At 44.0% G+C, this 27150-nt stretch overlaps 2 protein-coding genes and 1 long non-coding RNA gene across 5 annotated transcripts in view; 2 read left to right on the plus strand and 1 right to left on the minus strand.

Moving 5' to 3' along the window:
- Positions 1–11042, plus strand: part of LOC142564035 (glutamate [NMDA] receptor subunit 1-like) — a 142122-nt gene extending 131080 nt beyond the window's left edge. The window contains exon 20 of one of the 2 annotated variants that reach the window (XR_012824470.1): positions 1–85. Coding sequence is in view for 1 of the 2 variants with exons in the window: in XM_075674853.1 (XP_075530968.1) it covers positions 1–309 (309 nt within the window). In the remaining variant the exon portion in view is untranslated. The other variant, XM_075674853.1, reaches the window with a different exon arrangement.
- On the minus strand, positions 9733–26051 carry LOC142564037 (uncharacterized). Its single transcript, XR_012824471.1, has 3 exons — positions 25773–26051; positions 25009–25088; positions 9733–10103 (listed from the first exon to the last, which is right to left on the minus strand). It is a non-coding gene; the product is annotated as an uncharacterized LOC142564037 (long non-coding RNA).
- Positions 12728–26648, plus strand: LOC142564036 (uncharacterized). 2 transcript variants are annotated; one of them, XM_075674854.1, is made up of 10 exons: positions 12729–12878; positions 15706–15767; positions 16163–16243; positions 18942–19161; positions 21316–21405; positions 21531–21620; positions 21753–21836; positions 22218–22298; positions 24008–24085; positions 26420–26648. In XM_075674854.1, the coding sequence occupies exons 1-10, from the start codon at positions 12830–12832 to the stop codon at positions 26494–26496; spliced, it is 912 nt and encodes a 303-aa protein (XP_075530969.1). In that variant the 5' UTR covers positions 12729–12829; the 3' UTR covers positions 26497–26648. The 2 variants fall into 2 exon arrangements, with proteins under 2 accessions (XP_075530970.1, XP_075530969.1); XM_075674855.1 differs by lacking the exon at positions 22218–22298 and having other exon boundaries at positions 12728–12878.
- The last annotated feature ends 502 nt before the right edge of the window (positions 26649–27150 follow it).

Raw genomic sequence — 27150 nt, forward strand, 5'->3', positions numbered from 1 at the left:
AAGCGGCGCACGCTCCGGTCCACCATGCCGCTACAGACTCGGCGCGTGAAGGCGAACGGCCGGGAGCCCTTTACCACCGAGCGGGGCCTGCTGGGAATGCTCGAGTCGCCAGCAGCGAGCTCAGCCGCCGGCCGCCAGTACCACCACCAGGTGGCGTCGTCGGCGGGACCGCCGCCGTCGTCCTTCTTTCTTCCACCGCCGCCCCCGCCGCCGCCGGCGTCGTCGCCGGCAGCGCTGCGCATGCGCACGGCGGGCCACGTCCGGTACCTGCTCAGGGGTGACTCGGAGTCCTACGACATCACCGTTTGATGGGGAGAGCGTCTTTCGCTTTTTCCTGCCCTTCTTCTTGGCGATAACAGCTGACGGGCGCATTTGTCTCGCCTTCGAGTCGAACCGTAACGATCTTGAATATCCTCTTGAACCCCCTCAATTAAGGGGTCTTTACGACCTCAGGTCATGAGGGATCGTCACTTTGGCTTACGACAAGCCCGTCGCGGCATAGGTGGTGGTAAACATTCTCATCATCATCGCTTTTATTGAATTACACTTATCGCAACATTTGTAGGCGGCCTTCTTCGTTCTAATCATGAAATTAAGGCATACAACTACAAAATGAATCTTTATCGTAGTTTTTCGAGATCAAAAGAGGGCTAAGTGGTTGAATTGGAGCGTTGAATGAGCATAGATGAACACAGTTTAGCTGTTCACGCTAAACTTTGGGCTGAGCATGCTTGGAATCACTCGGTGTCTGGAGACGTAGCCGTCTCAAGAGAACCTTCCGATTTTAATACCATCGTTTCTTTTCCTCAGTAACGGCTGGTAACATTGGGCGTATTTGCCTCGCTTCCGGGCCGAACCATAACGATCGTTAACCTGCTATTTAAACGGAAGCGCCCAATGATCATACAATAACACGTTTAGGCTATCTAAATCAAATGCTGAGATCAGCCCTTCTTTGTTCTTCCTCGTTACGCAATGAAGCTGTTTTACACAAATATATTTTTCGCGGTGTATTATCCTTTACTGTTCTTTTTTCTTTGATATCTCGGTCTTAATTCATACCTCCATTTTTATTTCCCGTCTGTCCTGATGCGTCAACCAGAGTCACGTAAACTTCATTGACGTCGCCAAAAGGAAGGGTAAAGACAGCCTGTAACGAACTTATTTCGCACTTAAAGGTGCCCATATTCTTGTTCTTTCTGAACTACAGTCTGCATGTCACACCTGTTTAAATGTCAATGTTTCACGCTTTGCGCTATATCTGCAGCGTGCACCATATAACATGATTAAGTGTGCGCTGCGCGAAAATTATTTTTTTTTTCGCCAAAACGGTTCATTCTGAACTGACAAACTCGGGCCAACTATCACTGTCAAGACGGTTTCTAATGTCGTGCCATAGTGACACTAGTGCTGCCATATCGAGGGCAAGTTTCTAGCCTCAGTATCGCAGATAGTCGCCCCGACCGTGTGTCTTTCATTTTCAATATTTCGAGGAAGAAAATATTCAGCGTGTTACTTCCTCAAAGTCCGAGCACTGCGTTCCACGTAACGCCAGTGGTGTGCAAGTTGATGCGGGATGTAGTTCAGAAATAACGGTACAACAAATGTAATAAAAAAATTGAGGCCACAATCACTAACGCCGGTAGGAGCTTTGAAAAACAGAGTGTCGAACAGTTTTATGACGAATTTGCCGCCGGTTTGTAGCTGGTTGTACAAGCTTGTCTCAAATGGGGATACCTGTTTAAGCCGATATGAGTCGTCTGCTTCGATGAGAGATTTTTGATCTGTTAAAGCTTTGAATTTATATTTGGCACATTATGTACCACCTATCACAGTATGGACTTAGACGGCGCCTACGAACAGCTACATTGACTTGTTACGGGCACTTAGGTGGCTTCACAGTGTATAACACATGCGAATTGACATCAAATTTTTCTAGCTGAGAAATCTCGCATTGAATCGGATGGATATAAAATTACTGTAAACACTTACGTTTCCACGAAAATGGACAAGCGCAAGAAACACAACGAAGCAGTCCAGTCCTCATTTCTGTCCAGTATTTTGTTATGTACAAAGGGCTATGCACATTATAAGCAGGTGTGACGGCAACAATTTAAGTGTTGTAGCTCTTAACAAATGCGTTAGCCTTGACAAGAAATAGGTCAGAAGGGTTCGGGTGCGAGCTAGTTGGTACGGATCATTAATATTTAAAACAGCGCCAAAAAAACACGGACAAGAGACAAACGCTCGTCCTGTGTCCTCCCTTGTCCGTGTTTTTGGCGCTGTTTTAAATATGAAATAGGTGATTAGATAACTATATAGAACTCTAGTTACCAATCGCACAGACTTTCCGATATCGAATATCTGTTCGCAAATAAGATTGCACATAACGTAAGGGCTCAAGTGATGATAAAAGCTTCTAAGCCATTGTAGTAGACAGGCTCACATGCTATTGAACCAACATGCGTTATAACTTCGAATGTGGTGCCATGTTACCACACTGAAGCAATGAGTTCTCGTGCGGAATAAGATGAACAAAGTTTTGCCGTGCTGCGGAAATTAATTTTGTAACAAATATACTGGATGTGCTCACGGGTTGAATCAGCCTTCAGTGTGGCGAGCGCAGTCGTACTGAACAGTTTATTGAGGACGTTAACAAAATTAGCAGAACTGTCCTAAGATCTACGCACGGCCTTGCCATAAATGTTCAGTAGGATTTGAAAACATCCTTCATCGTGCCCAACATTAAACGTAGCACACGTATTAAACACGGTTAAACACGCTTAGCTGGTATAATCCGCTCCAGCTGCTTTTGGCGAGGCCAATGTTTACAGTAGAGTGAGGAAAGAAAGAATTCTTGTTGAAACGCTTACGCCACGTGCTGATGGTTTTCGAGCGTTTCAGTCCCTTGAAAACTCTGAAGCACAACAGCAAAGGTACTGTTACGGTTGGAGTGTTCTATAAGATATCCTCAAGAAATAACGCGAGTGAAACAGCGTAATCCATAAAACTGCATTTAACCGCTCGGTGCTCTTTGCGTTCTTTTTCTCGTTTCATGCCTAGAGCACGGCGCGCAGCTCCGGTACATTTGCGCAACGCTGAAAAAAAAAGTTTTTGTCTTTAGGATGAAGTGTTGCACATAATATCGAATGACACTACATAGTCGAACTATATATAAACAGTAGCTACAAGCGCTAGGTTAAGCTTACAGCAAGCTTACCTTTAGCGTATGCATTCCAAGGGTACGAGTTAGTCGTATGACATTACGAACACAACGGTCGCAACGTTATCGTTCTTTACGGGTCGCAAATGCAAACACGAGCCATCTTTATGCTGCTGTCGTACTGTCTTAAGTGTCTGTTCAGACAATGTTTCGCGCATAGGGATACAAATAATCGTGTTTTCACTGTCCATTACCGGCTTGAATGGAGCTATATATCGTACCAAGAGACAGCGTTTTCGGGAAGCTCCAGGCAACAGCGCACTTTCCAGTAGAAAAAGAAACGCTCGGCAACACGATGTTACACGTTTTATCTCTACGGGAGCGTTGCCTTTAACGCACGACGACGGACGGTCTAGTTACAGTCGTAAGGAGCCGATAAGATCTCAGGGCCTTCTACTATATGGTCGATACAGACGCTCGCTCTTGCCTTTGGGGCCCGAGATCTTCGCCTATTTGGCTCAAGCGTGCCCACTGTTTACGCACGCCACGTAGCCATAGCACTGTATAGGAGCTATACTCTGCGAAGTGTTTCCTTCGAGGTATTACACATAGCACTTGAGAAAGAAATATACGTAAGCGTGCTTTAGGTCGTTCATTCGTGCGTTTATTTGGCGTTACCTTCTTTTTTCACCTATTGCAGCGTGAGTATATCTTTGACGGAGTGCTTATAGTAACGGCATTGTTCTCATGTAGACGCGTAGGGCGCTCTCTCGTCGCTTGATAGCATTATGATAGGAACGCAGAGTGACATTCACAACTATACAGTGTCACGACGTAACCATTTCCCACAGTACTGTCCTGGCCCTGGGCGCCAATCTAACGTCACCCCCATGTACGAGTTCTCCGACACGAAGCGCTTGTTTCTTGTTTGTATCACTTGTTTTTCGTGTCGCGCTTCAGCAAGTAATACGCTGACTGCTGATGGTTGCTTCCTGTATGTTATACGCGTCCCATGTCGAAAGGGAGAGTGACTGACGATACGCTTAGCCACCGACCATTTCAGCGATGAAGATTTGCGAATTTACTTAGAGCGATTGGCCGCTTACAGTGAATGAAAGAAGCCCTCAGTTTACCGAAACGTCAAAAATATTTACTGCAAGCAAGTGCGCACATTTCTGCTCACTTTCCATTTGTTTCCTTGCTGAGTTATTTCAATCATTATCCAATTATATTCTACCTTTTCTGCTTAGCTTTTAGTGGAATCATACGGAACATCGATAACTTATGCAGGAAATGAGAAAGGCAATGTAACGCTCGTCTAATTCAACTCCAACCTAAAAGAAGTTATGAGATAGTGCTGCTTTATTTTTTGCTGGATTCTGATACATATTTGAGTTCGTCGCCATAAACGAATTTCCTCGGCAGTACCAGAATACGTCAGTGCTGAACAAAAAAAAAAGAAGCTCAATATCACTATAAACGCATAAGCATTTCCGTCTTTCCCACGTTGCTCCGGATATGTCTGTATATCTTCAGCCAATGCGAGCTGCAGTGTTTGTCCGGTTGCAAGATCTTGCCAAGCCGATCCGATGGACGAAGCAATGTCTCAACATGCGTAAACATAAACATTTTTCTTCTATGGTCATGACCAAAAAAAAAAGAAAGCCTAAGCGGTCGAGAGAATCGCCTGTATTTACGGAGAGCTATCTGAACGCGTCCTCAGTTCAAATATCGAAATCCCCTTTCGGAACCCTCTGAAGCCACCAATTCACAGTCCAGAGAATATGCTCTTAGACTGCATATTTCGTTCTTTAAGTAGATATTTTGTAGTCGATGAAAGGTTATGTCGAGAAGAAATGTAAAATGAGAAATAATTCTGTACTGGTGGTAGACAAAGAAAAATCACATTAAGTAACGTCACAAGTTAGTAAAGTAAGCAAAATGCAAAACAATATACGCAGTCGCGGTGCCTCCTGGTCACCTCTAGAGCAGCGAAAGGAGCTATTTTCAGAGAATTAGTTCCCAGAACACATCATGAAGTACACTGGCGTTCAAAATGATCTTGTCCTGCACTGCATAAGCAATGCCTTGCGGGAGAATGATTGATCGTCAACAAAATTGCCCGCAACACTGTGCAGCTTGTCTGTCACGAATGGGCGCCAATCTTTGCATTCTCTGCAAAGTGAACATGCCGTCAACTCTTACTAGCTTCAGTTTCATAATCATAGCATTTGCTCAATATTATTAAATAGCCTAGTTAGAAAACATACGATAAGTAATCAGTTCAGCGGTTCTTCTCATTAATTTCCTTACGTTCGCCGCGACTAATGTATTGCTGAAGAAGAAAAAAAAAAGGCATTATTCTAATGCACTGCCTTCGAAAAAGTGTCATTATATTCGTTAAAACAGGTACTACGTACTACGCAGTGCATTACGACGATCAAAAGTTCTGTAAATGTACCCTCCGAAACAGTGCTTGCTTCCTGTCCTGGTTCGAATGAAGTCTGTTTCACGTCAGTACTTCTCCGCCTGGAAATTTTTGCACCCGGTCAAGAATTCTGCGTTCAACAGACTCGAATAGTGCGCCTGTTGAGGCTTCGCTTCGGGTCATCGTCGCTTTGGCACGACTGTACTCAATGCCACAGAGCACCATCATCTAATGACGCCACCTTCGCTTGTTCAAAACAAGCTCCTACGAATACGTGAGCTTACGCTATCGTTTCAGTGAATATACGTCTGTCAGTCATGCCGTCACGCTGAGAATGCTTCGCCGCAGTTTCGCCGCTACACTTATCGCCTGCGGTGACGGAATGGGACCGAGGGCGCGCTTCGAGACGTGTGGTGATAAAGCGCCGTCTTCGTTTCGATCGATTGGTTTATTGATCGTAATGATATTAGAAGGGCTGGCATAGTTTCTCGCCAGCCTTCCAACAACAGTAAATTGTTAATAATCGATGAATAAATTTTCACCATAAGGGTGAAAAATTGCGCACCAGCTGCACTAATTAAGCGCACTACGCTCTAGCTAATCACTAGCACTAGCGAAAAGATGTTTAAGGACGACCTTAGAAAAGCTCCGTGCTATTCTATGGTGATTGACAATGTTTCCCCCTCAAAAGCTTAGGCTGAAATGAATCATTATGAGGACTCTTACAGAAAGCTGGCTAAAGCCACTACTTCTTATTTTCATATTACAAGTATGCCTGTTCCTTATGCGGTGACATTATACCCGAGTATGCTACGTAGGAAACAAGCATAGACAAAAAAAAACAAGGAAGTCTAGGATGCTCATTCCATCTTGTCGTTTGCCGAATAGCTGGCGTTGCCCAGAATCGCACAGAAAAAAATATCGAATCAAGACATTCATGGAAGTTCGGGCGATTCAGGGTGCTTTGGCAGAAGCCTAGCGTCACTTTATTTTCTGTGAATAACTTTCTTGCACTAAAATTAGGTTGTTGCAGTTTCTAATTTAGAACTTCAGTTACTGCGCGGAAAATATGCACGAACAGTTTTCGAATGGGGCTCTAAACATTGTTTGCTCGCTGCTTGACGAAAAGGGAAAAAAAATTTCAAACTCGGGCATTGTTAGCGTTATGGCAACTTTACTCCACAGAACGCACACACACAAACTATAGCACTTGACGGAGAACAACTTGAAGTATTGGGCCAATTCGGAGCACCACGTAACAAGCTCGTTGTTAACCCGAGTAATTCTTTAAATACTGACTTTCTCAATGACTAGCAGGTGGGTACGATTGCGCAGCGCCCGAGAAACGCACCACCGCCCTCCGTAGCTAGCAGCCCTCATATTAGATTAAGACGGCCCTGCTCTGGGAGACAAAGCTGCGTAATATGAGTTTAACGTTGCCCAATCGTAACTCGGTGTCTGCAAAACCTTAGTCGAATTAGCTTCAAGCACCGCACAGTCCATGCTTAATGTGACAGAGCCTCAATGTTCTTTCAACAATGTTAGAGGACCCTTCGCGCTGCTTTGGGGCGACAAAATCATTAGTATTGAAAATAAACGGGAGGGAAGGGGTGAGGGGTTCACGGAAAGACGGAGATTTTAAGTGATCAGCATGCAGGCGGCAAATACAAGCTTCTTAATTATGTAGCTAACGTTAAGACAAAAGGGCTCCATCATCATCAATATCCTCTTGTCGAAACGTTGACTATGACCTGAGGCATCCCTCGTTCGATCACTAATAGTGCAGAATCAAGAAAGTCCTAAACATAATAATAAACCTGCATGCATTTTTGTTGCTCTACTTAGCCGTTCAGAACATTTCTGTGCACTTAGGTGGCGGTAACTAGCGAAGGTACTTTCCCACAAAGTACACCTTTGAAAACGGGTCTTCTCGAAACGTTGGCTCCAACCTGAGGCATCTCTTGCTTGACCATTGTTGATCCAGATCGAAGAACGTTCTCAGTATAATCAATAAATCTGCCGTTCCCTGATTTAAGCAGCTATTGAAAGGTCTTTCTGCGCACTTAGGTTATGGTACTTTCTCGCAAAGTACATCTTTTCTGTCGCTAACGCGACGCGATTCTAAGAGGAGCTCGACGCAGTTGTCACCACGTGCCGTTCACCAAGAAGAGTTGTGCCCCTCGTCCTATGACGTCGCTCGGGGTTTTTTTTCTCGCTGAATCTTCAAGTGCTTTGTATACGCTGACATAGAGTGTTATCTCATTGCTTCGGCGGCGGCGGTGGCGGGAAGCGCCTTATCCCGTATCGCCCGCTCCATATTACGCACGCCGCTTCCGCCATCGCCACCGCTGCACGTGCTGTAGTGGACGTAGATTTGCATACGGAATGTTTACACGTGCACAGACTGTTTATAGTTTTATAGAAATGTTGTGCGTAGCTGCCGCATCTTTCTCGCTTGTAACGCTGTATTTTGCTACGTAGTTGCTACACGGCGGGAAACCGGCCTACAACGAAGGTGTTCTCTCTCTCTCTCTTTCTCTCTCGAGGTCGCCGTCGCGACCAGCATAGAGAACTCGAGCAATGGACCGATCAAAACGTCCCCCGCGCAACTGCTCACGAAACGGCTTGCGTAGGGACGCTAGTAGTGTAGTTCCTCACTGTTACCGCATTTGTATAACGTGTACTTTACCCGGTGTTCCTTCCTCGCTCTTTAGGTGCTTTGAACGAGAGGCCCTCCTCATTTGGAGATGGGTTTGTGACTATTCTAGCATTCGGAATGAACGAAAAGGGGGGTGTGCATAAAAAGGGGTTCAACTATGTCGAATTGCCACAGGTTTGCTGGCCTATATGTATCAATAACGCAGACATGCACATTTGTCAAAAGTGACCTTGTCGCACTTCGCAGGCAACCTTTTAGTTGGCTGGTAAAGTGATGTCGCATTCTGGCAAAGATATGTTTGTATGCCGCAACGTTGTATATAGATACACGGCTTCGCGGCAATAATTATTATCCAAGCTTGTTTAAACGTCAGCGTTTCAACGTATAATGGTCGGCAGAAACTGAGTTCTGGACCATGGAGGGAAACTACCGAAAAAAAATGTGCAATGGCAGTTTCATTGCTGTTTACTGAAAGTGGCAAAGAACGAACGCTTCACACACCGAACTGTCCTGAGCAGAAAGAAATGCCAATTATTCTGAGCTCCGGTATCACCGTTAAAGAAAAGTGAAAACGGGCCAAATTTTCAGTCATGAAGGCCTCACTGTGTCATTCAACGTTGTAACTTCTATGACAAGTCAACAGTAACGAATCTGGACCTATGCGTGAGTACAATAGCTTCTCTCGTGCATGCTATATCGACAACTGCAATAATGTTGCAAGCCTACGAATGGGTATTTTCACAATTGAGAAGCCACCCAACTACGAATGTACAAGGGAACTGTCGCTTTGCGCATATTGTAGCTAGCCGCAGATGAAATGATATGTGAAGTCAGTGACTTCTGTCTTAAAATGACACGTGTCTGTGCAACCTGAACTTGTATCAGCACTGACAGTGACGTTCTGTGTGAACGTTCGAAGTTATATGCTGCCAATGATCAGCGGTGCTACGAGCCAGATACTACGGTACACATGAAAGACGCAACTAGAACTGAGTACACTGTCTTCACGTATACTAAATACACATTAGCAAATATCCTTCCAGTACTAATGTATCTTTATTAATGAGATTAAATTAAACGAGGCTGAAATGGGAAAATTTGATAACCATTTCGTTGCCAATTTTTAGCCTAACAGTATATTGCTAAACGATAAAAGGGTGATAACATGTCCGTGTTAAGAAAGCATTCCGACAATGAAGCAGTTTACGCTAACGTGCATATATAATCAATTTAATATACAAAAGAATTGTACGTTTTACAGTTTTTGAGATTGTACCCAGACGGTAAAGCACTAACAACTGAATTTCGAAAACCCGTAATAAAAGCGTGATAAGCTCAAAAGAAATCAGCTGCACAAAAAGTACAGAGACAAATAAAGAATCGGCACATTCAGCCCAGTTGGGTCACCAAAAGCATCGCCAGGTGAAGTTAAGCCGGTTCCAAATACGACAACGAGATCAACATTAAAGCCGCAAAATCAAATACAAATTTAAGAAATATTATTGCACAAACTAACACAAAAACATGCTGAGGTTCACTACACGGATACAATATTACTTTCATTAAGTTATCAAGGCTCTTCAGATGCCCGTACTTTGCTTTAATGAATGAAATCCTCTTCGCTCGGCGTCTCCTACGCATCTCATTGCTCTTAACTGTGTGCATTTTACGATTCGCCTGTCACATAGGGAGATAGTGAAACGGCTATTGCTTCAAGTGCATCTGCATGCGTTGTCAGCCTTGCGAGAGCCAAACAGAGCGTTGATTGCGGTTCACTTGGCAACGTTCAGCAACGTGCGCATCATGTTGAGCGTCCTTCCATCTATCTTTTCTGTGCAAACTTGCCTCTGCACCTAAACAAGATAGCAACGAGATAAGAACAAATATTCAGACTTGTACGTGTGCATAGTGCCACTTTCATGTTATCTTATCGAAACTACGCGTTTGCATGCTGCTATACACAAAATGATTTTTTTTCTTTCTTGATTTTTCATCCGTTCATGCATGATATTAAAAGACTTGATGCTGAAGTACATTCGTAAAAATATTACAAGGACGGTTACAATGTTAAGGAAGCCAGAAGTTAGAACCCCGTAATTGGCAAGGGTTGGGCGATGGCTTACTTGCACAGATTTCACGCGAAAATATACCATGCACAAATGGCAATACAGCGGAAAACCTGCACTAATAAACCATGCGATTGAAATGGCATCTTAATACTTTCTAAAACTAAGGACAAAATATGCGTGCAAACAGTAATTACTAAGCCTAACATGAATCTCTTTATAGTGAAATCGTAAGCTCAGCATCGCGATGTTAATTTTGTGTGTGTGTAAGCGGGGGAGGACGATTGCACGCTCTCGTTCAGCACGACGCACAAAGTACTCCTACGTGTGAATATTCTCTTAGTGCTTAGATCATCTTGAACACCTTTTAATAGAATATCCATGTTCCTCTACGTCTGTGTCTACGTCGGTTTTGCATGCTTGCTTTTCATGCACATGCAAAATATTGCAAAAATGTGCGACCGTGCCAAACGAAGAATAATAGCGCGGCGTCTTCCCGATGCCGAAGGTTCGAATGATGCCGTGGGAGGATAACGCGTGATAGTGTTCTCGCGATCCTCACAAGTTTGTCGAGTGTCCGCGAGATTTCTGACTTGATGACGTCACTGGTTTGTCACCGCTGAGACGCGGCGGTGTCATGTTGTGACCGCGTCTTGTCTGTTGAGCTCCTCTGAACTGTTATATATGAAAGGAATGAAATAATAAAAAAGCAGTGTCTTGTTGGCAGTGTTCTTGTTCTGTTTTCTTTGTAGGCAGAGACACACACCGACGGAATAATGGTAATGGCATGGCTGTAACAGTGCTTGTACTTGTTAAGATTTACACTTCAATTTTTTTTATTTAAGAGGAAGCTTTAACTCGAGGCCAACTACGATTTCTCTAATCAAACATATGTAATATATCCAACCGGCCCATGTTACAGATTTGACTGAAATGTGTTGCACTTGAAAAAGAATGTTGAACACTACCGAACGCAAATAGCTGAAGCCCAACCTAGGACGACACATTTCTTTTTAAAGTTTCCATGAAAATCGATAAGCTTAAAGAAACTTCAAGCAAGAAGCTTACAAATTCGCAACTCTGCACCAAGAACAAATTACACAGCCCTGTATACTGCATCTTTTACAGCATTTCAAGCAGACAAACTTGATATATGAGTTGACAGTTTTATACTTACATTTTTACAATGCTTGCAAATGTCTTGCGAAATTCCTGTTCACATACAAATTAGGGGTTTATTCCTGAGCGGTGTATAGCCCATCAATTTTGTCTGCATTAGATGGCGCAGTCGGTGCAGTTTACAGAATTGTAATATCGCTGTTTAGTGATGAGTTACAGACCTGGAAACGTAATTCTTCGGCCATCCTTTTCTTTAATTTTGCTATTTACAATTAATTTTGTACATACATTGATGGGCTAACTAATAAGTTTGGTCCCTGCGGTAGGTAGATTCCTACTTTGCCGTTTAACTGCAGCAAACCTCATCAAATTCGATGAAGTGAGTACTGAGGAGAATGATTTCACCGTTCCCATGTATTTACATAGCAGCTCTAAGCTTCCCCTTCATTTGTATTCCGCAAGCTATCGGCGATGCGAGGTTCATTAACGTATTAACAAAGAGGCACACAAATCAAGATACCATAGTAATGGGACGTTGGCCCTTTGCTAAGTTCCAGTAAGTTACAAAGAATAAGGAAGCATAGTAGTCTTCCGCTGAAACATACTCAAGAGACCGTGATACTCTGTTCGCCTTACAAGACGTTCGTCTTAACAGAAGTGATCCAACAAAACTCGAAATCTGTTATTCCTGCTGCATCCAGGTATTCACGTCAGAAAAAGATATAAAAAAACAGCATTAAATATACGTGTATGTGCATCAATACCAGAAAAGAAGGCATGGTCGGCTTCCCTGCAAACTGTTTTCAAGGTTCCCGTTCGTTTCCGTTCTTTAACCTGCTTTTATTCTTCGATAGCGACACTCATGTTACACGACTACTTCTTTTTTTTAATCCGAGGCAATAATAAAAATCGCTGTTATCTCCACCCATGCTTCTACATTACTTTGGCCAAGCAGCTTCTGGAATAACAGACCGTGTTTCCATCACTTTGTGACAGCATGTCTCAACTCCCAAACCTTTTCGCACTCGTCTCACTGAGCTTTGGGAAGCGACAACACACCCTTCTTTTTTGTTTCTTCAGAAACTTCAGAAAGTTTAGAGGTAAGTCGCATACACCATTTACAAGACAAGCTTCAACAGTCTTTAACCTTACATGCAGCAAGTTTGCACCATTTAGGTATGTGTGCAGAGACGTAACAATGCTTGTGACCTATACATTCATTTTGATGTAGTGCGAGCAATGCACGGAAAGTCAGGATTGAAATCGAGTGCATTGGAGACACCACAGACATTTTAAAGGTGAGATAAGTCTGTGCGCAAGAAGTGAACTTCACGCGAACAAAACTGGACACCGTCGCCGGTTAGAAGCACAGAAGCAACTGACACCCCAGCAAAATGTCGTCAGCCCGAATGTTTCTTGCGTTGGCTCTGATCTGCGCTTTGAGTAAGTATACGCATGCCTGTTGACCTTAAGTACGTGTGTATCACTATCAGGTAACCGGTCAAAAAAAAAATAAAGAGTATAACCGAACTTTTATTCCGTGTGGTCCATTTAAATGCACACCAAAGTTGTTACTCCGTAGTGCGTTAATGTAAAATCCTACCTTCAGTGTGCTCACACGACGTTTCCTTGTGCCATGGTCGGGTGGATGGCAACGTTTCCCTTTCAGTTCTATTGATCTCACTCACATTTTAGTCTATTGTTTCTGCATGCGCATAGCATGACGGCCCCATGACAATATTTTAGGATGATAAGGCGCGCTCTACAAGGCTCTTTCTTTAACAAAAATAAACCGGACACCGCCTCTCACAAACCATCGTTGCCTGTACGAATGCATTTGTAATGTAATTTCTCTGAGCAACGCGTGGTCCCGTATTTTTGTAACGTTCCATTCTGATTTGCTTTCTTTCGATCTTCAGTCCTAATTCACAGTGGTCGCGCACATAGTGTTTTCTACTAACATGACTAGAGGAAATTCTGACGCACTGCGCTCGCTTGACTTCTCACGGGACTTGGGGTTAGTGCACGTATTCGTTCGATTTCCGTGCTTCGATCGCTCGGCTTGAGGCGTTCTTCTGGCTTTGACTACTATACGTTGTACAGCTGCATTTGTTGCCTAAATTTCTAAAAAATCCGGCACTTTAAAGCGAAGCTCCCTCTGGAGAACTCCCTCTCGACTTCCCCTGATTACGGCTGCTGGGTGCTGCTGCCGCGTTCTTGTCGAATAGCTCGCATTTTAAAGAAGAAAGAAATGAATTGCGTGCCCGATGTTGACAAAGAATCACGTTCCCGTAGCACAGCACTTCGACACCCTAACCAACCGTTAGGCCGCAATCACACGTACACTTCTGCCGTGCCAACACCGAAAAAAGAATTTTAATAGATTTTTTAAACAGTGCGTAGTACGGGTGTTTGAGAACACGTGCGCATGCTTGAGTTTCCTTTACGCCCAAGACGCTAGAACGAAATGGAGCAAATTTATAACATTTGATTAACCGCTTCACATATTCCAAGAAGTTCGCTGGAACTGCATAATTTGTTTTAAACGCCGAAGGCAATAATACTCCCCGTAAGCGCGTGGGCGCCAGTTTACACAGGGTTTACTGATGGAGAAAGCTTTATTCACAATTCGACAGTTTAAATGTTGCCCAGAGCGATCAAATAGAAGGCATTTAGTTGACGGCTCGTGTTCAACTTGCAATCTACGCTGACAATTCCTTCCACAGCACCGAAAGAAAACTGGCAGAATCGCGGCGAGAATCACTGTGGTACAGCAAACTAAAACACTCTGCATCATGGTCACCGCGACCCGCGACGGTAGGGCCACCTGGCAGCGTGTTCTGACGCTCGTATCTTTCAGCACGGCCTCCGAGATTGGGCGGCGCGCACTCTCTCCACCCGATCTCGCAGGTCATGCTCTCGAAGCGAGGTATTGCACATTGCTCAGAGGGGAAAGGCAGGTGCTGATAAGGGTTTTTTGTTGCGGTGAGTCAGCGCGACCGAACTCGATAACGCCGAATGCAGCATTAGCAAAGCTTCTCACTGCAAAAAATAAAATAAGAAGTTAGCTGAACTCTCGTAGCCTTTGCGAGAGGGCCTTTCCACTGACATTGCAGTGTTTAACGCCCAGCGGTGACCTACTGAAAATGGTAACATGCACAAGCAGCCGCGACATTTAGGTTATTTGGTGTAAGTGCTAGGTGAAGTTACCTGCTCAGTACCGACTTAACACGACCGATTAGCTCATATAACATTCATGAGTACTTAGGGCGAACTTTCAGTGGCAATGCACTGAAACACTGCGTCACTGCCTATCATTTAGCACGGAGTACAGCGGACGTACGTATCAGTTCAGTGACCCAAGTGAACTTTTTAAAATGTTTCTTGGCGTCATGGACAAAAAAATAATATTTTTCCCATGGTCGATTGTTCTGTAAGGAACGTCAGCTAGCAACAGCGAAATTGTCATAACTGAGCGAAAGCATAGAAAAAAAGACATTTTGAGTGAAAAAAAGTTCCTTCGAATTGCGATTTTCATTTAAAAAATTGTCGTGCTCGTTCTAAAGTATATTTCGTTTTGGTTGGAGAACTCCACACCTCTGATGTTGTTTGAAATCTTTATGCCTTCTTCGCATGGCATTCACATGATCATCTCGTAATCGTAAATGCCTTACATATCGCTTAGTCAATGCAACAATTTCTGATCAGAGTAAACATTATGATAACCATCAATAATAATAATAATAACGAATACCTGCGTCAGAGTCATGTTCGACAGGCTTTTGTTTACTTTAAGTTCAAGCTTCATAGATTTCTTTTCTGCGTATTATAATATGACTAATGAAATCAACTATATTAGGAGGTTCCAGCGTTATGAAATTGTCACGGGGACCTCCCAAAACAAAACGTATGTATATTATGTGCAAATACAGCATGATTATGTGATTCAAGAAACAATAAATTTTGCATAATAGCTAAGAAAAACGCAAAAACACAAAACAAGAGCGAACAACTACACAAAGTGTAAGAACAATATATAGACATATCGCGGTGAACATAAGTTGGCGTATGTCTGAAACATATACGACTGAAAGCTTACAATGCAAAACAGCATGCAATCATTAAAAGAATACAATAAATAGAAGAACACAACAACAATAAAAGACTTTTAGTTATCAATTAAACAACTGCTAACACAATCTTTCTGGAAATAACCTGAAAAAGAAATGCTTATTCCATATCGAAACTGCACCTGCCTCTTATCATGCAGCACCGCTGGCAGACGCGTTCTTTCGGCGATATCGCTGTCCAGACAGATGCAACCCACACCCGGTAAGTTCGGGAGCGACTGGAAGGTGGGAATAATTTTGCTTAGTTAGGCTCATGCCTCTGCACTCGACACCAGCGTTGCTAACCGTCTTTTATTAATGCTCCTACAGAACGCTGCAGAAGTCTCTACATATATAGTTAACTGAGGCATACACTTGTCAAAGTTCGAAAGAACAGGAGCAGGAAGTGCACTACACTAAAGGCCCGCAACACCTCTTCGAGATTTTACTGAGATCAATCATTTTAACAAATCCAAAAGCATGTTCGACAGTTATATATATATATATATATACATATATATATATATATATATATATATCGCCTCTGTGAGACTAAGAAACAGCACAATCTTGCATATGATATCTTGCTTGACTCCCTCTTTATTTCAATGTTTACAGGATAGACCTGTGAACCGGTGCTTCTATTTCTGCGTAAATCTCATCCCCTATGGGCGCTACTACGACGGAACGGAGTGCTACGTAAGGTTTTTATTCATACACAGGCCCCATCCGCATGGTCTTTCTTTTATTTACCGCAATTTAAATTTGTGTTCTTAACAAAACTTCAAATATTAGATTACAAACGCAACATCAGCTTAACGTTCGGCTCCACTCCAACAATTCCAAGTAATGCAGGGAAAACCACAGGTCACGTCTGTCGATCAAGAAAGAAATCTTGCTGCATGCCCCAGAGAAAAAAAGTGACCCATGTTCAGTCTATAGTCCGCAGAGGCCAATGTGGGCTAGAAATAAAATGCTTTTTTTTTCTTAGGAAGGAAGTGTTCTATGCCGGAGGAGGAGGAGGAAATAACTTTATTGAGTGCCCTGCGAGTTGATGGGGAAGGCTTTCATAAACATTTGTCCCACGTACTTACGTCACACCATCATCACCACGCTAGTTTCCTGGCTACCGCATGAGATGGCGCTACTAGATGGCGCGGAGGAGAGCGCGCATCGAGGCACCCTAATTTTGTGAGCTTAAAGCAGCATGTCCTGAGAACGCCACCAGATGGCGTTGGCGTCCGCAAATCATATGTGTCCAGCGGTCGATTTAGGTATACCTCTGACGTCGTTGAAGCTCTTGGGTTCAGCGAGAGCAGGGGGAAAGCAAATATGTCCGCAATAGAGATTAGTCAGAGGCGTTTAGAAGATTGTTGGAAGGAAAGTAGGCAAACGACAAACGGAGGCGTACAAAAAGAAAGTTCCCAATAGGGGTTCGGAAGCTTTGGTTATGGGAATTCTTCGTGAGATTTTTTCCTTTTCAGGAGATTAGGATTTTCAGAGCTTGGTGGCGGAACCGAGCAACCTCCTGAAGATGCATTACCAACAAGCCCACATTGCAACCGCCGCCTCGTTCCAAAGGGGACGCTCATAGCGTCCATCCATTCATCCATCACGGCGGTACACCTCGGCGGGCGGTAGGGACGGCGTGCGCTTTCTGCTGTGACCAAAGAAACGATACGAAGTGCGATCAGGCATGAACATTCACGTGCGGGTGCTCTCGCGTCTGCGGTGGAGCGGCCGTTTGGCAAGTAGCGTTTTCGCTCGCCAAAAAAGTACCATCCGGTAACGATGCAGTTCTCGCCGCATACGGACTCACCAGCGTGTCTGATATGCCTATGACACCTCGCGTGCTCGCTATCGCTGTCACTGATTCGTCCTTCGCGCTAAACTATAGTTTCAAAGATTGCTGCACATTTGTAGACTTGTATTTGTGAATGTGCAACGAAGCTGCCACATCTTAGAGTACAAGTTTCACTTTGGTGGCGTAACCAATTTCTTTTAAAGAGGGAGAAACCAATGTGTTCTTTAAGTAGACCCTGTGTACTCCACCCAGACGAACTTCAACGGAAAATGGGTTTTGGGGTTTTTGTTCTGCCAGCAGTATGCGGTAGGTTGGGATAAAATTTTGTTGTCAGCCAGTATAAGCCAGAGCCTTTTATTAGACTGCGTATAGCAGTCAATTTTAGAACTGGCCGAAATCACTCCCGTCGGGGCTGTCAGGAGACAAGTAAAGCCTATCGGATTCGACAAACGGCTCCCTTTACGATTGGCGTTTGGCACCGCTGTACCCGGCAAGCTATCCCGACAAACAATGCTTCACCGGCGATCGTGCAGCTATGAAAGGCATTTCACGCTGCATCGTCGTTTCCTCAGGACCGAACAAGTGCGCATCAATTGAAACCTACCGGGAACCAAGCACACTGCGCTGAGTCAGCCGAGAGAAGGGTCACGTGCGAGGCAGATTCTTTTAGAGTGAATACGGCAAAGGTATCATAGCTTCACGGTGGTCAGTAATTAGCTTGTAAAGGCTGGTGGTGTGGCGTGATGCTCCCTCCTAGCTTATTTTCTTCCTCCGTGGAAGTAGCAGTAGTAGTAGTAGTAGTAGTAGTAGTAGTAGTAGTAGTAGTAGTAGTAGTAGTAGTAGTAGTAGTAGTAGTAGTAGTAGTAGTAGTAGCAGTAGTAGTAGTAGTAGTAGTAGTAGTAGTAGTAGCAGTAGTAGTAGTAGTAGTACTAGTAGTAGTAGTAGTGGAGGTGGAAGCAGATGCATACCACCTAATATGGACATGTACGGGTTTACAATCGGAACGGTCGCGTCTCCTACTGCAAGCCGGCCTCCCCTACAGTGTGTCAACCAGCTATGACCGCTGGATACATGACAACAGATTCCGCAAAACACTGCTCCAATTCATACACAACACAGGCCTCACAGCACACATATAATACACATATACGCACCAAGAATTATACCATAATGGCAAGTCTTTACCGCAATAAAAAGAAAGTAGTATTGTAGTAGTAGTAGTAGTAGTAGTAGTAGTAGTAGTAGTAGTAGTAGTAGTAGTAGCAGTAGTAGTAGTAGTAGTAGTAGTAGTAGTAGTAGTTACTTTTGCCTCAGATCATGGCTCGTACAGTAGCCATAAAGGAAACAAGCTTTTCTTCTTCTAATGGGCTTGTTTCTAGCATTTATTTGCTTCCTCCGTGGAAGCAGCAGCAGCAGCAGCAGCAGCAGCAGCAGCAGCAGCAGCAGCAGTAGCAGCAGCAGCAGCAGTAGTAGTAGTAGTAGTAGTAGTAGTAGTAGTAGTAGTAGTAGTAGTAGTAGTAGTTACTGTTGTCTCAGGTCACGACTCGTACAGTAGCCAAGAAGGAAACAGACTTTTATTCTTCTTGTTTTTAGCATCTGTCTCCTGTGGGAAACTTTTTCGACTGGAGAGGCTACTGCTACCGTGGTTTCTGCACAAGGTGGAGATCCCGTCCTTCTGCCGCAGAGATGTACTGCGGCAACGGCACTACGTCGACGTCTACTACGACGGTCCGGACGACAAAACGCAAACGTTCCACTGTAACCATCCCGGACACTTTGCCTAGCACTGTCGTCTCATCGACGTTGAATACTGGTAGGTGCATGGTAACATTATACGTTCCGTCATTTAGAGCACCTACCGTTGCCTCCGAGATCCGGCGGGGCAGACAGCATCGCAAGCCAGTTTCGGTGGCATTGTAATTGCGATATATTTTACTAGTAAAGTTACCAGAGGAAGCTCTGGAGTTATTGCCTCAGATCGCTTCCTATAGGTTCAACCACTATGGGAATGATGATCAGTGAATGAATTTGCCTGAACGGCAAATACTTCCGGCTTGAACCGGCTTTGTGACTTTATAATTTCGCCATTTACAACAATATATCGCGTTGCAAATCAGACAGCTCGCAGTAATTCGGCATTGGCGCAGTAACTAGTTGACTTACTGTGTTTAGGAAATGATGACTGCCTGGAAATTGAGATAAAAGAAAAGCGTAATTAATGACGCCACCCTATAGCGCCTGAAGTCACAAGCACGAAGATTAGACAACCCAACGTACTACCCGTACCATCGTACCCATGGTGACTCAACTCAACTCAGTTCCTTTAAGTAACTTTTGTAGGAAACACTACGCCACCTGCACGGCCTCAGGATCTCGGAAGCCATGCCACCTGCAACTCTCTTCAGTCGGTTGAGGAAGCGATATCAGAAAGGAAAACCAGCCATATGCATAGGGACACCCGGATATGTTGGCGTGATCCTCTCGCTCAGGTGCGCATTTGGAAACGCTGAGAGGCGAAGCTTCGGCGCCCACAGGAAACGGGACTTGCTGAAGAACGGGGGCTGGGTCTAAATACGCGTATACGGCAAAGTATGTTATGCAGCGAGTTGTAATGAAACGCGGATAAGGTTACAATGAGATCAGGGTGTATGCACTTCACACAGTGGTAACTAGTGCGAGGAATGATGCAGAAGGATTAAAAAGAAAGACCGTGTCTGGGGAATGAGCTGATAACGGATGGCGCACTGTCGAAGCCACAAGAAGACGCCGCGCTGCCAAAGCGTCCGAGAGACGCGGCGCCGTGCTTTTGCATAAGCGCTGTGAGCGGCGAAGCGTAGGCATGTGGAAAACGAAGACGGCTGAAGAGTGCGTGCTGAGTTTTACAGAGTGTACGGTGCAGCAAATGATAAACATCGTGTATGTACACTTCACGGCATGTCTCGCACGTGTACCCGACCCCGACTCACGTGGCACTTGAGCAGGCGGCATGCAGTACAATAAATGGTCTCTCAGCGTGAATCTTAGGAATGAACCATAATGAGTAGACATCAATAGAAAAGATAAGCTGGACAGGCCACGTAATGCTTAGGGCACATAACTTATGCACCAGCAGAGTTACCGAATGAGTGCCAAAGGGTAGGGAAGTGCAGTCGAGGACGGCAGAAAATTAGGTGCGGTGATGAAATTAGTAAAGTTCCAGGCTCAAGTTGCAATCAGCTAGCGCAAGACAGAGATAATGAACTGGTCGCTAGTAGAGGTCTTCGCCCTGCAGTGACATAAAAATGGGCGACAGCGGCGGCTGCTGCTGACGACGACGATGATGATGATCATCATCATGATGATGATAAACAAACATAACTTAGGCAATGACCAGGACAAACAGCCAGATATATAGACACCAAGTCACCATCTATGCTTTCTCGTCTCCCTCCCTTATGCAACCCGTGAGGACCCTCGCAATTCCAGCCATAAGCTGCTTATATTAACCCTATTAACTGTGACAATGTCGTGCAAAAATTGATCGCAGGATGGCAACGATGGCACAGGCCTGTCAATTCAAGCAAGTTGCTGGTCCCGTGACCAACAATTCCCAAGCGAGGCACTGCACTGAATGCCATAGTTTATGCCTTCAGCTTATTGCTGAAGAGTCACTCTTCTTGTGAGGGTTCGCGCGTTCGGCTGGAGAGGGTCGTCAGATGTGAAGTGTATGTGTGTTTATGTTAGTTATGTGTTTTATTCTCATTTTCCTGCGTGAAACTAAGGCCACACTTCCGTTCAATAAATCGGTCAATACCCAATCAATGTATAGTTGGTACACGCGCTGGCCAACTGTGCATTTACGTTTACTCAAAGCCTTACTAGCAAACCTCAGAGACGCTAACGGAAAGTTGTTGCCTTTTAAGTTAGTAGTACATTATTTACCTTTCTTTCTGAGTGCTTTTTAACGCATGAGCATCTTCAATTTTAGTTAGCGACACTGGTGCATCGAGCGAAGTCCAAACAACGCCGCCAACGACTCCTGAGATGACGTCGGCAAGTGACAAACCTACAGAAGCTGGTAATTACACTACTCATTAATTTTCATTGTTCCATTGAGCATTTATCGCTGCAATAGACAGTCTTGACGCTCATCAAGTGAAGAGAAAACGTGAGTGGTGTTGTACTTTTGTCCGTTCGCTATAGCCACTGGCACTACGGCAAGCAACAAGACCGAAACTACCAGTCACGCAACCACTCAGTCAACGGCTTTGAGTGAAAAGACACGCCCACCTGGTAATTTTACGCGATGTCCCTTATTAAATATATATCTATATGTATGAACTTGAGGTGATATTAACTGTGTACTGCTCCACGCTGTATCGCAGGGTATATTAAATTACGCCATTCCGTTCTATCACATTGCAGCTGTCAACAACAGAGCATCTAACGAAGCAGCGGCATCAACCACCTCCCAGACAACTACTACAGTCGCCGAAACTCAATCAACCAGTAAGCACGCGAGTGATGTTCTAGTTTGCATGCAAGCTCCATTCTTCACACTGCAAGGGAGTCGTTTAGCGTTTTTCAAAAGCTATCAGCAGGTTTTCCGTTGGCCCGAGAATACTCTCAATATTTTGCATAATTGGGGATTTCTGCTCAATGTAACGCATGGTCTGATCGTGCGGTCAGATGATAGAATGTGGGATTTCATCACGCGGAATATCGTGTTCAGAATTCGGCGTCTCTTGATAGCTGTTCTCAGGTATACCTTAGTTAAGGGAATCAAAAAGTCACTGCAGTCTGGCAATCTTTTTAGCGTTTGAACTAGCTGCGATTAAGCGGGCGACTCCTTAATGGTCAATCCGCAAATCCGCAAATCCGCAAACGCAGCTACCAGCAACGCTCCTAATGAAGCCATGCCATCGACCACCTCGCAGACATCAACCACAGTTACCGAACCAGAACCAACCAGTAAGCAGCGAATAATCATTTAGTTTGCATGAAATGCTGCATACTACTTTAGACTGCGATGGAGACTCTTATGTAGACCTGCTTTAGGACATGACGTCATATTTACAGCTGTCTACCTTTGCCTATACATAGTATGCACGTATGTCATTCAAGAATACTCCGCGACTTCCGGTTTACGGCGGCGCCATGTTGGGGAACCTATAGGCCTATGCGCGCGCCTGTTGATAAGGTTCCTCAAGATGGCAGAAGATAGCGGAAGCAGACGACAGCAGAGGATGTGACGTCACATGCATACTATGTATACAGCGAAGCGGCCGGTTCTCCCAGACACGCGTGATTATATTGGTCTTTAGCCCCTAGCCATTTATCGTCGTACAGGAAAACTACCAAAGCCGCAGATTATATTGCAGGCACAAATTGAAGTGGCTCATCGAGAAATGGCGAAAAATTTCACTTTCAACAATCGCCTGCGCGCTATCGGCGTCATGGCTTCCTTGGTTAGAAACATGGAAGCTTGCCCAGGATTTTCTAGTTGTTCTTCTGGCGGCCCCGCAATGTTCTTACTATTTATTATACGGGAACGCAGGGAGATACTGCTCTAAATCACGTGGTGTTTTCTAATTTCATCTAGATTTGGGGAGCTCATAAATACTGTTATTTATTAAGCGAATCGAAGATTCGCTAGAGTCTGACTGACCACCTTTCTCGCTTGTCAGTTAGCTACAATTTAAATCGAAAGGAGAAAATAAATTGGTAACAATGACAGCAAAAACAATGAAGTTACCGATGGAATTTCAATGTGCGTTATTCCTTCTATTGTTTTCGACAAGAATATATGATATATAAAGTGATAGGCTGAGTGATTGGTTTATTCAGTGAACGAACTCAAACGCTAAAATTCGTCAGCAGTCTGTTGTCTTGCACTTTTAGATTACAAGCGAACCAATAAAAATGATACGACTTGAACGACAAAATAAACTCGCAGAGATGAATCATAATATCAGTAATTGAATTACTGGTTTTCCTTCGTTACATAGAACGCCTAGCGGCTCACTATACGGCGAGAATGCTCAATTTTGCCGGCCGTTTGGCACTGTCATCTTGCGTTGTAGGATCTAATGTGGGTAACGAAACCAAGATCGTAGACCCTACCAGTGCGCGGCTAACGGGCCCGACTAACAGAGTTCCACCAGCAGATGATTGTATAAATAATTGGTATCGTTAAATCAAATCAAATCTTGAAATCAGAGGTCATGGCAGCTTACGAACAAAACGAAGCCCAAATCGCATTACTTGCGGTTACAAGTTATGTTGTATGAGGTGTTGGCACCGTTTCGGGGAAGTCATTTTGTCTGAAGCCTTTTGTCTGTCATATGTATAATCACACAAGCAAGTAAAAAGACGGGAAAGGGAGCAATGTGAGAACCAAAGTATTGGAGGAAACAGCCGTCATTCGCCGGGTACAGGAGAGACGGCGACGTAATACAACGCCGTAGCAAAACGACGAGGCCCAACTGAGGCGCGTGGTATCTGCGTTTATGTTATCACAAGTTTGTCAAAGTGCATTTATAGCGGCCATCGGTGACGGAGACCGCGTATATAGCCTACGTCAGCAGAACCGCGTGCCAGAGAGACCGGAACTCACTATCGCGAATCATTTCCCCCCACAGTTTTATGCAAAAAGGACTCACTTCTTATTCTCGTTTCAGATACCGCAAAGCCTATACAAAATGATACTGTAACGACGATGACAGCTGCCACCCAGCCAGTTTCGGTCACCGACAAAGGTGTGCGAAGATCCAGGAGTGTCTAATGTCGAATTTGAAGGAAGAAAAAAAAAGTGTTACTAGGTCCATGGCCCTGAAAGGGTCATGCAAAGCACGCGCTAATTGCTTTCAGAAATGTCCTGAAGCACAGTGGCATTGTTTTTCAGTATTAGTGACAGTCAGTACTAATGAATGCGCGTACACTACACTGTCGTCTTGTGCCCAAGTATGGATACACTGCTGTGGTCCATATTCGATCAGTGTCTTTAATGTCACTATTAAGATAGTAGGGATTGAGACATTGAGACATTGCACTAACATAACATATTCCTTTCACAATAAGAATTATGGGTATAACTTCACGAGCGCGCGTTCGTATATATGCATGTGTAAGCACTTCACACGTCGTGACAAACCCGGATGATCGGCCTCATCCGTCCACAACCCTGAATCTACACGTTCTCCCATAACTTTTCTAAAATCAACGAGCCTGAAAAGATGCTTAAAGACAGCCTGCAACTAATAATGAGCCAGTGCGCTATCTCTCTCCTTCGCCTTCTCATTTTATTTTTTAATCCCTCATCCCTTCTCCCCCGTGCAAGGTGGCGAACCGGACGTTCGTCTAGTTAACTTCTCTACTTTTGCTCGTTTCTCTCTCTCTCTCTCTTATACATTAAATAGAAAGAAAAAGAAAAGTGCGCGCACACTTGTGAAAGAAACGTTTTAACGCTCAATGAATGGGACGTGGCACACCAGCCAAAAAAAGAAAATGAAGGAAAAAAAAGTCATGCAGAACGAACGCACATGTTGGAATCTATGTGAAACTAAGCTTGAGCAAAGCGATCAAATATTTTACAGCTATCTGCGATACGTAAAATTTGGTGACGACAGTTGTATGCGCAGAGAAGGACGACAAGTATCAAGCAACATAGGGATGTCTGTACCTGTTGTGTCACAGTGGGAAATAGCACCTCTTGATGCTTGGCGAAGCACGGGTACACCCGCAGTGGCACGTACCAGATTGCTAAACCAAAGAAAGCAAAGTAAATCAAAGAACTAGTAAGATATAATTAGCCATTCTATTAACCAATCGGCATGTTCTATATCTGTGAGCCGACATTATAGCTTCTTGATTTAGGTAGGAATCGTACGTAGAATGGCATGCCCATTTTGGAGGAGTGGCCAATAACCCATGGCAGTGACAGGTACTGAGCGGTTAAATCAAATAATATAAAGCAAATTAAAGAATTCGGTAAATATAGTTGACCATTCCATTCACAGATCGGCATGCTTTAGAGATTCCTGGGAGCCGACATTATATGTACAGGTTTTATGTAAAATGTTAGTTGTTTTTTTTTATTATGCAGAACAAAGCTGGACCTACGTGGCCAGCATACAGGATTTATATGAGTCAGTTAACCTTTGCGTATATAGTCAAACGCCTTTATAACGATGTTCTTTGAGTCTTCGAAATAATTCGTTATACGGGTCATTTTGTTGTAAAGGTGCCCCACTGTGTGTTATATATTCAAGACAGCAGCCACCATCAGGAAAGTCTAGGAGGGATCGCAAAGAAACCTTCATCTAAAAAAACTAAATAAAATCACCTTATCGTGCTACTTTACCCGCAAGGAAGAAAAAAATATGCCTTCACATAAATCTGCGGCCTTCGGCTTTAAAATAAAGCAAGTCTTTCGAAAAACATTACCTGAGATTATGGGTACCTTGAAAGCTAGTAGTCACGGTACTGCTATTTCTTTGTCTCTGTGCAACAGAGCCTTTCCCAGTTCGCTCCTCTTATCTTAGAAGACGCGATGGATAGATAGCTCAGCAGGCGCACGTCCGGCTACGGTTGGCTTCTCACGCGTGTGTACGTACGAAAACAGCTCGAAAATGACACAGTAATTTAAAAGTCAGGCACACGCTGGTGTCATGTAAGGACCTTTGTTTTTCCTCTTTGTGAAATGTTTTTTTTCAGCCACAACTAGTTGATCTCGTTCATAACATATAATAATTCAGATAATCACTTCTCGTGACACAAGCTGTAACACATCGGCTCAAACGTTCGCTGTGCCTTGAGGAAATTCGTAGTCTCGGAGTTTTCTACCTGGGTTTTTCAAACTCCATAGCTACATAATACGTGTGTTGACACAACAATGAGACATTGTTGAGTTTGACAATGGCATATTTAATTCCTTTGCGGTCAGTTGAATACTATTTTACTTTCTTGTACTTCTGTTTTCCCGTTTCTTTTCTGTTATTATTGTTATTCATTACACAGAAAGCAAGTGTACGTGCTTCTGACATCTCTCTTCGAAAATCCTGACGGCTGAATTTCGCATCTACGCTTTGCAGGAAATGCTACTTCGCTGGATGAGAATGAGTCTATCACAGGGACAGGGGAAAAGCTTACTGACGTGGCTCCATCCTAGCGTCAAATTTTCCTACTGACCAGCTTCTGCGCAGAAAGAATTGGGGAGCTAAATTTTCTGTTCGCAGAAATGGCTTATGTAGTAAATTTAGCGATAAAGATAGAAAAATAAAACACGAACAGTTATTAAATAAGAATAAAATTGTCTTTCGACAGGCCTGTTTGTCCATATATGTGTGTACTATACATCGACACTTCACATCCTGCACATTACATTAAATATACATTACACCAGCCGTTCTCGTTGTCTGTGTTTCACGAAGCCCGCTGGTAATAAGCGTTCATTGAAAAAAATTCGCGCTGTTTCCACAGCGCATTATTTGAACGGATATTTTGCAAGTCGTTTACACCGAAAGCTTTATGTAACGGAAGTAACTTGGTTCAGGAGACTATTTTTCAGCTGGGACAAGTGATCTGTCTGTCCGACGATAAGTGGTGACGACGGTCGTCTGCATATGGGAACCAAAAACACGCATATATAAACTTCAAAATAAAGTTCTACAGCCTCGGAGTTGATGCGAAATGTTGCGGCTGTGGCGGCGTAGCTCCGTGCGGTGTTACACAGTTGGTCAGCACTTAATAAAAGCGCAATTTTTACATGTCACCTCGCGACGTGTTTACTGCTTCGAACATGCCGTGGCGTGTCGCCGAGAGG

The sequence above is a fragment of the Dermacentor variabilis genome, chromosome 11 (assembly GCF_050947875.1).
Source record: "Dermacentor variabilis isolate Ectoservices chromosome 11, ASM5094787v1, whole genome shotgun sequence".
Lineage (NCBI taxonomy): Eukaryota > Metazoa > Arthropoda > Arachnida > Ixodida > Ixodidae > Dermacentor > Dermacentor variabilis.

What these genes read in the sequence shown, in the direction of transcription:
- LOC142564036 (XM_075674854.1), top strand. Translation starts at nt 12,830, where the DNA reads ATGTCGTCAGCCCGAATGTTTCTTGCGTTGGCTCTGATCTGCGCTTTG. An exon ending in GGCTCTGATCTGCGCTTTGA is followed by an intron (nt 12,879 to 15,705) that starts GTAAGTATACGC and finishes CTTATCATGCAG; the next exon opens with CACCGCTGGCAGACGCGTTC. An exon ending in ACGACGGAACGGAGTGCTAC is followed by an intron (nt 16,244 to 18,941) that starts GTAAGGTTTTTA and finishes TCTTGTTTTTAG; the next exon opens with CATCTGTCTCCTGTGGGAAA.